At 31.8% G+C, this 9,218-nt stretch overlaps 1 protein-coding gene across 1 annotated transcript; it reads right to left on the reverse strand.

Moving 5' to 3' along the window:
• Positions 1-5,653: 5,653 nt before the first annotated feature.
• LOC150078690 (histone H2B-like) lies at positions 5,654-6,028 on the reverse strand. The gene has a single exon (XM_090384063.1). The coding sequence runs from the start codon at positions 6,026-6,028 to the stop codon at positions 5,654-5,656; it is 375 nt and encodes a 124-aa protein (XP_090240189.1).
• Between the last annotated feature and the right edge of the window lie 3,190 nt (positions 6,029-9,218).

The raw sequence follows: 9,218 nt of genomic DNA on the forward strand, positions 1-9,218 counted from the left end.
CTTAAAAAAAATTTAAACATATTAATTAAACACACATAACTGTGAAATGTTAAGCATGTGCTGTGAAAGCTAGAGAGGAAAATTGTCTCATGATTTTTTTTATTAGAGATCAGTTGTATCAAAACAATATTAACTGATAAATAATTGATACATAAGATTATTATTAATAATTTATTTATTTATTTGTGTTGCTTGTCTTTAGTCTTGCTTTTCATTTTGACTTAAATCAACATGCCTTTTTTATATATCACAGTACAGTTCATCTGATGATATTACTATTTAAATTTACAATAGACTACATGTTATTCATATGTAATGAAAAATTTCATAAATTAAAAGAATTTGAATAAAGTGTGATGTTTGTCTTTTTTGTTGTTTTAATGCTAACTCAAATAAATAGTGATCTAAATTACTTTTGTTAAAGAAAATAACTTAACTCATCAATAAAACAATCAAAATTTGGTCACAGAAAATTATCTTCCAAATTTTTCATTGATTCCAGATTCTTTGTATTCTTTTTGAAGTATTTAAAAAAAAAAGAAAAAAGGATTTATTAGTGGCTCTGGTTAGCAGCTAAATGATACAGTGTTCATTTCATAGGATGCCAGGCATAAAATAATTTTAAAAATTTAAAACCGAAGTCAAAAGGGTTCAATTCATTAAATCGAAACCTAAAGCAAGAGTTGAGATTAGTCAAAGTGACCAGATGTAGATTTATGGAATTAAGGTCAAATTAAGTGATATTTTAAAATATAATGGCTAGACATTGACTAAAATGCAGCCTAGAAGGAGATTAAGATGACAGTTGTGTGTGCCAGTTGCAATAAACATTAATAAACAAAGAATCTTATATACACACTACTGAGTTCAGGTGGATGGTAATAAAAGGTTTCAGTAGTAGTGGTGGCATGTGATGCAAGAAAGCAAGTGTATGAGCTTATGCAGCATCAGCCAAAGGAAAAAAAAAAAAAAATCACACCATTCCCTCCAAATTCCTGTCCAGTTCCTCCTTAGATTTATTCAACCTATCAACTTCCACAACGACAGATGGAAGTTTGTTCCAGCAATTAACCACCCACTGGCTAAAGGCAAATTTCCGCACATCTATTCTACATCTGTCTTTTCTTAATTTGAATTTATGCCCCCTTAGGTTCTTAATCTGAACAAGTGGAAGGATCCCATCAGAATTCAGCGTGCTCAACCCATTCAAGGCCTTATACACCTCAATCAGATCACCGCGCAGGTGCCTAGTCTATAGCCACTGCAATTTGCAGAACTTAAGCCTCTCTTGGTAAGAGGATCCCTTCATTCCCCTCACCAATCTTGTTGCTCTTCTCTGTACACGCTCAAGTAAATCTACATCGTTCCTAAAATGAGGCTACCAGACCTGTATGAAGTACTCAAGGCGTGGCCTGACCATTGCCTTATACAGAGGAATAATCACCTCCTTTTCCCTGCTAGCAAAATTGCTATATATCATTGACAAAACCCCATGACCTGCCCTGGCAGCCTGTCTGCATTGCTCAGAAAACTTCATATCTGCCTGCACAATTACTCCCAGGTCTTTTTCATTTTCTACCACCTTAAGTGTAGTACCACACAGTTGGTACGTTTCTCTGGGGTTACTTCTACCCATATGCAGTACTTTGCATTTGTCAAGGTTAAACTTAAGTTGCCACTTCTTAGCCCATCTGCCCAAATTATCTAGATCCTGTTGCAGTAGCACACTGCCATCCTTTGTATCATCTGCAAACTTCAACGTTAAGCCTGATATACCTTCATCAATATCATTGATAAATATACAAAACAACAGTGGACCCAACACCGAACCCTGTGGGACTCCACTTATAACATTAGTCCATGAAGAGCAGCACCCATTGATTACCACCCTCTGTCTTCTCCCACTTAACCATCCTTTTATCCATTTTAGCAACTTACCCTTAATACCATTCTGCTCCAATTTGTACAATAGTCATTCATGCGCAACAGTGTCAAAAGCTTTCCTGAAATCCAAATATATGATATCAAAATTATTTTTTCCATCCAGTTCCTTTGTAACCACATGATAATACTGTGCATCGGTCTCACTGTACTGAAACCTGCTATTATTACCTACCAGTGTGTATATAAAATTCTTTATTTATTGCAACTGGCACACTTGACTTTCATCTTAATCTCCTTCTAGGCTGTGTTTTAGCCAATGCCTGACCATTATATTATAAAAACCATTGAAAATATTAATTATAGTATATATATATATATATATGTGTGTGTGTGTGAAAACGTAAGTAAATTTCCATATGTATACTTGAGAAATGAATTTCAAGTATGGCCTGATGTAGCCCAGTGGTCAGGAGCGAAAAAAAAAAAAAAAATTCACGATTTATTTTAAACTCTACTGACTTGGTTGTCATGCCAGAGTATAAACAGAAAATTTATTTTATTTATTTTACAGTATAAGAATGAAGAAAAAATAAGGGGCAGGGGTTGAAAACAAATGGCTTTCTCCTCAATTACCACACAGCACAGCACAGAGTAGTAAGGTACAAAGTGGACATGTGCTCAATTACTCCCAGTGCCACCAGTACCAGAACCCTTAAACTAATGCGGCCATCAAATCCCACAGAGTACTAATGCGCATGCACGTTGCTAATAAAGTTGTTACTATCTTTGAGAAGATTAGTATTTGTTGAGCATAGCAAGTTCATTTTTCATTGCATTTTTGGTTACTATTATTATAATTATTTGTGTATTTGTCTGCTGACATGAATAAGAAGTGTTTCATATGTAATAAATCTGGAGTGAAATTGTACCGATTTCTGAAGGAACATTTAAGATAATTTATCATAATTGATAGAACCAAGAAATATTTAATGAAATGTTAAAAAAACTACCGAATAGCTAATTAATAACTAATTCCAAACATAACATTAATTAATATGAATAGTGAATTGATATTAATTAGAGTAATAGTTTATCGAATAATTAAATAATTTAAATTTATAGATGTAAAGACATGGTTGGGTTGAGGAGTTTACTCTTCCCTTCCAAAACATGCAGTTCGATAAATATGTCATTCTTGCACATATTAATTAATCTTTCTTTTTTTTTTTTTTTTTCAATTGCTCTTCTTCTTGACCTCCCAAACCATACTGATACTTTGCTTGAATTGGTTCACAAGGATGCTGGTGATCCAGTAAGGCTCAGTGACAAAGTGAAAGTCAGAATCAACCAGGTACAGTAAGGATATGGATATTTATGATGAAAATGTACTGGCATATGTCTACCTAGCCAGAAATATTTTAAAGAGCAACAATTGTGAAACAAGTATAGATTTACTATTAGGCCCAAAAGACCTTGATATCGAGAAATTGTTGTTGTATTTCAAAGACTTTAATGTGAGTGAGTACGGATTGAAATGTCCATCAAAGGAATTGTTGAATACATTGATATGTGGATCAAATATCTTCTTTTCTGAAGTTGATTTGGTATTTCATATGGAAAATTTTGTGAAAAAACTTTAGGATAAAACATGTTTTATTGATTTTGAGTGGATTGGGAACCACAAGCACAAAATGATATGCAAAAAGTGCTTATTCAGTCTTTCTTGAAAATTATGTTAAAACAAAAAGTGAAAAACATGAATTTGGCTTACTGGTCTAGTCAAGCATCAAAATCCCTTAAAAAAGAAATTGAACTATGTTAAACATATGTAACATTGTGCTAAGAAAGCTAGAGGGAAAAATTGTCATGATTTTTTTTTATTAGAGATCAGTTGTATCAAAGCAATATTAACTGACCATTCTGAGCTACATCTTCTGGCTTTCAGAAACATTCCAACGGCATCTTCAGAATGTCTGAAAGCCAGAAGCCTTCTGAAGATTATTGTAAATATGAAAAATACCTATTTCCTTTTTATTAAAAAAAAAAAGGGGTTCTGATATTTCTTGAAGATAGTAATAGAGGCATGTGATGCAAGAAAGCAAGCGTATGAGCTTATGTAGCATCAGCCAAAAATAAAAAAATAAATTCACACAACAATTCCCTCTAAAAGTTTGTCTGTTCGTCCTTGAATTTATTTAAGCTATCAACTTCCACAACGACATATGGACATTTGTTCCAGCAACTAACCACGCACTAGCCAAAGGCAAATTTCCACACAGGTTAGCAGCTAAATGAGTTCGTTTCTTAAGATGCCTTGCCAAAAGTAATAAATAAAGGAAAAGAATTGAATTAAAATTAAATGTGAAAACATAAGAAATTTAATAAGTATATTTGAAAAATGAATTTAAAGTATGAGGGGAAAAGAAAAATGCAGGGGTAAAAACAGCAGGTTTGAACTGAAGAAAACAGCTTCGTTTATATTTCCGTTTTTTATAGTTTTTTTTTGTATTGGAACAATAATTATGAATAATAATCGGTGATTCGATATATTGTCCATTACAATTACAAAACTAGAAAATTCTCCAGGAACTCTTCGCAGTTCTCCTAGGGGCTCACATCTGGTGAGTATGGGCTTGGCAAATTCAGGGTCCTGAGCTGCATATCATCATTCTTCTCTTTCTTGGTGATCTTTCTACTTCTGACTCTCAGGGTAACTCGGAATTTTTTTTTTTTTTTTTTTGGCCGGTGCAGCATAAGCCTCGGGCTTCCTTGCTCCATATGGCTAATAATAATATTGTTCGGGTCTGTTTCTAGGGTCCAAAACTGGTGCCTTCACTTTCTATGCGTCAACATGTAGAAGGATTTGATTTCGGTTTTAATGGCGCAAACATGGAATTGTGTCAGTGGTGTTTTATGAAAGGTTAGGAATAAATAAATGCTTTTGCATATAAGCATATTACATATAGAGGAGAAATTTTTATGGTTTTATGTTATCATTTACTTTTCAGAACTTTAAACCCTTCTGGATGATTTTAGTTACTTTGATTAGATGTATTCTTTGTTTTTGCTTCTTCCTCCTCAGCTATTGTTTATACTTAAATCTTAATCAGGAAGAATTTTTTATTTTCAAATATAAAACCTGATGTATAGTATTATGTTAATATAACCATGGTCATCTTTTTATGAACTGACCTCCATAGATAGCAGTCTTTAGTTACTGTGAATCTAAACAAACTGACATTATAAATTTTCCGATGTACTCACATTGGTGTCTCAACTTTCTATGCTTTTTAATGTGCAACTGGAATTAATATTATAATCTATGCCCTAACTTTAGGAAGCTAAGAAAAATAAGAATTAGTTTGTGAATTTTGTGTATTATTTGTATTCAAAAATCGAAAATGGCTAAAGAAATTGCTCTTAAATTTTTTTTTATTAAATTGAATGCATGAAGATGCTAATGTCATATACCATTCAAAATTCTAAAAACCGTAATAAAAGATTTGTCAGTGGAAAAGATTGGAGAAAGGTAATCCTTCAAATTCAAATCAATTGAAAAAAAAAATCCCCAAAATGAGCGAGAAAAGGGGAATGTACAGAGTGGCAAATCCACTTTTCAGAAAGTCCAGCGATGCATTAACAAATTTATATACTTACTTCACACTAAAATAACTAAAAAAGTTAAAAATAAATATGGTTGTACGAGAGATATCCCTTTATCACAATTTGATGGCCCTGAAAAGGGCCGTTTTGGGAAAGTGCCAAAGTTCTACTTGGCGCTGGTGTATTTGGTGACAGCCTTCGTTCCTTCTGACACGGCGTGCTTGGCCAGTTCCCCTGGCAACAGCAGACGAACAGCGGTCTGGATTTCCCGACTCGTAATAGTGGACCGCTTGTTGTAATGAGACAGACGGGAGGCCTCGGCAGCGATGCGTTCGAAGATATCGTTTACGAAACTGTTCATGATAGACATGGCCTTGCTGGAGACTCCAGTATCGGGGTGGACCTGCTTCAGCACTTTGTAGATGTAAATGCTGAAACTCTCCTTCCTCCTCTTCTTCTTTTTTTTCTTGTCTCCAACACGAACATTTTTCTGGGCTTTGCCAGCTTTCTTCACGGCTTTTCCACTTGGCTGGGGAGGCATCTTTCAATCGAACACGCAGATAGTACTGAGAGCAAAGATTAAGGGATAGTGGACCCACGCTACTGAGGGGATATTTATATCAGAGCGAGGGATTGAAATGCGCAGTTGAGAGAACGTGAAAGAGAGCTTCTATTTCTCTTCTGTAATGACGTCAATACGGCGGGAAATTAAAGGTTGTTTACTTGTGTACGAATTTGAAATTAAATTTATGAAATTCGAAATTTATAAAACAGCTTGTCAGTGTTATTTCTTATTATTGACTTTAAAATATATTTGACTGATGATATTTTAGACATGTTTGTTATTTTGTATTTTATTATGAAACCTTGCAGTAATCTTGCACTTTTTAGGAGGCTGATTTAGCGAAATTAGGTAAAACGTATTTTCTGAGATTATTTTTCGAAAATCAGCTGTCAACAATAGAAAATAAACTGGTTCAAAAATATATCTTATACGTTAGAGTCAATAATGTCATAAAGTACAAATTATTTATTACCCAACAGTACAAATTAGAACGAAAAAACATAAATTTCATATTGTTGTGTGAAAAAAAAAATAAAAGCTTTCGTTTTGGAAAGTCTTCTCCACATATTTTGCTATATTATGGGTTAAACAGAAAGTCTGCAGTAATCTTGGGGAAAAATGACCACGAGAATAAGGATACATAAGAAAAAAATGCTAGAATGAATTAAAAAAATAATATACAGTATTATGTAATATGTAATATAATAATATGTTTTGAAAAAAATATAAAATAATAATGAGACACGTTCCTAAAATGTTGATCCAAATCCGAGAAAAAATAGCTCCTGAAAACAAAACTACTCATGAATAACTCTTCCTGAAAATATAATAAATGAAAATTATAATAAATTAAAAACATTCAATTTTTATATTTACGGTAGTGGCGATTGGGATTTCTTGGTTTCTTAAATAACTATATACTATAACTATTATGACTCACCAATTAAAATATTTGCTATCCAAAATGTTCCGAAAAAAACATCCGATTTTTTTTTTCCCCCCATAAAAATTATACATAACTCCTTGATCTAAAGAAAATTTCAAGAAAAAATTCTTTAGTTATCACACAGTGTTGAATTCAGAGGATGACTAGGGGTTAATTTCATCTCCGGTGGAATAAAATTCCTCCTCCCCCGTCGAAAAATAGCCATTTTTATTTTAAAACTACAAGTTTGCATGAAGATAACCATAGAAGGCCCGATTGAGTTATTCCAGAAATTAATAAATGATGTGATTGATACATATGCAAAGTAAAAGCAAAGATGAATAAGATGGATAATTTGTATGATTTTGTTGCCAATTTAAATCTGTGATTTTGATTTTATTAAACTGAATATTGTTAATAATGTAGTTTTTGTGAACTGATTGTTTACTGTCGGTATTTAAAGGTTAAATAATAAATATTTCCTTTTGTTTTTTCATATTCTCTTATTATAATATTCATAAATATACAGAGTTGTTTGTAACATATTCATATGTTGTAAATATTAAATAATAATCTTATCTTCCTTCACGGCTTAGGCGATCCGCCTGTTCCAATCTCAAAGAGGTCTGCCCATCTTTTCTTCGGTCTTCCTCTGTATCTTTTTCCTTTTGCTCTATATGTGTAAGCTAATTTAGAGAATCTATTATCTTCCATTCTTTCCACATGTTCTTTCCTTCTTTGTCTATATTCTATAATTTTTGCCATTAATTGAGTAAATCTTTAATTCCTTTCTAATATTTACGTTTGGTATTTTATCTAATTTTGTACATCCTTTAACATATCTTTAAAATTTCATTTCTGCAGCTTGTATTCTATTAATGCCTCTTTGTTTCGGTATCCATGTTTCAGAACCATAAAGAAGTGTTGGTATTGCCATTACTTGTGTAAAATTTCAATTGTGTTTCTTTCCTTGTTTTCTTTTCTTAGCCAGAGTTCTTTTTATTGTTCCATATATATTTTTAAATTTCGCCAATTTCTGGTTCATATCTTCGACATCATATGTTATATCACATCCTAGATATTTAAAATGTTTTACTTGTTCTAATATTTTATTGTCTATAACTATTTTTGTTCTCACCGTATTTTTCCCCATTGTTCTACTTTTCATCGTTAATATAACTTTATATTCTTATATTATTTGGTTTAATTTAAATTAAACCAAAAATTTAAATTAATTTAAAACTGCTCTTTGTAAATTATCTTCACTATCTTGAATAATTACTTGATCATCTGCAAATAATAATGCATTAATCCTATTCTTTGTATTTAAATATATACCTGTATTAGTTTCTTCTTTCCATTTACATATCATATCTTCGATATATATGTTAAACAACTTTGGTGACAAGCTACATCCCTGTCTAACTCCTTGATTTATTATTCTTTCTTCTGTTAATTTTATACCTGTATCTATTTCTATTTTTGTTCCTTGATATAAACTCTGTATTATTTTTGTAAAATGCTTTGGGTATCTTTTATTACTTAATATGTTCCATAGTTTTCGTCTCGATCAAATGCTTTTTCATAATCTATAAATGCTAAATGAGTTTCTAAATTAAACTCTTTTCGTTTTTCTATTATTTGTTAAATATATTAACCGTACATGATCTACCTTTTCTGAAGTCCTGCCTGTTCTTCTATTAATATTTCATCAGAGATAATTTTAATTCTGTTATATATTATTTTGCTATACATTTTATATACTGTATTTAGTATGCTAATCCCTCTATAATTCTTTGTATCATTTCTATTTCCTTTTTTAAATACTGAAATAATTTTTGCTATCTTTCATTCTTCTGGTATTTTATATTGTTCCCAACATTTCTTAAATAAATTTAGTATCCTCTTTTAAAAAACTTCCTCCATACTTGATCAGTTCTGCATTTATACCATCTATTCCCACTGCTTTCCTATTTTTTGTAGCCTTCAATGCCTTTTCCAGTTCTTCCTTCGTTGTCGGTTCTGTCACTAACTGGGTCTAACTGTATCTCTTCTGTTTGATATGTTGGATCTTTCAACAGTACTTCATAATGTTTTTTTTCCATTGTTCTTCCTTTATTACATTTATTCTTGAAGTGTCTTTCTTTGTGCTATTCAAGTGTTTCATCATTTTATATGCCAAATTTTGTCTTCCATGAACATTATGTCCTATTGTGCTTATAAATCTATCTCATGACTCTG

This window comes from Mastigoproctus giganteus, chromosome 10 (assembly GCF_048544385.1).
Source record: "Mastigoproctus giganteus isolate SK-2022 chromosome 10, ASM4854438v1, whole genome shotgun sequence".
NCBI classification, from domain to species: Eukaryota; Metazoa; Arthropoda; class Arachnida; order Uropygi; family Thelyphonidae; genus Mastigoproctus; species Mastigoproctus giganteus.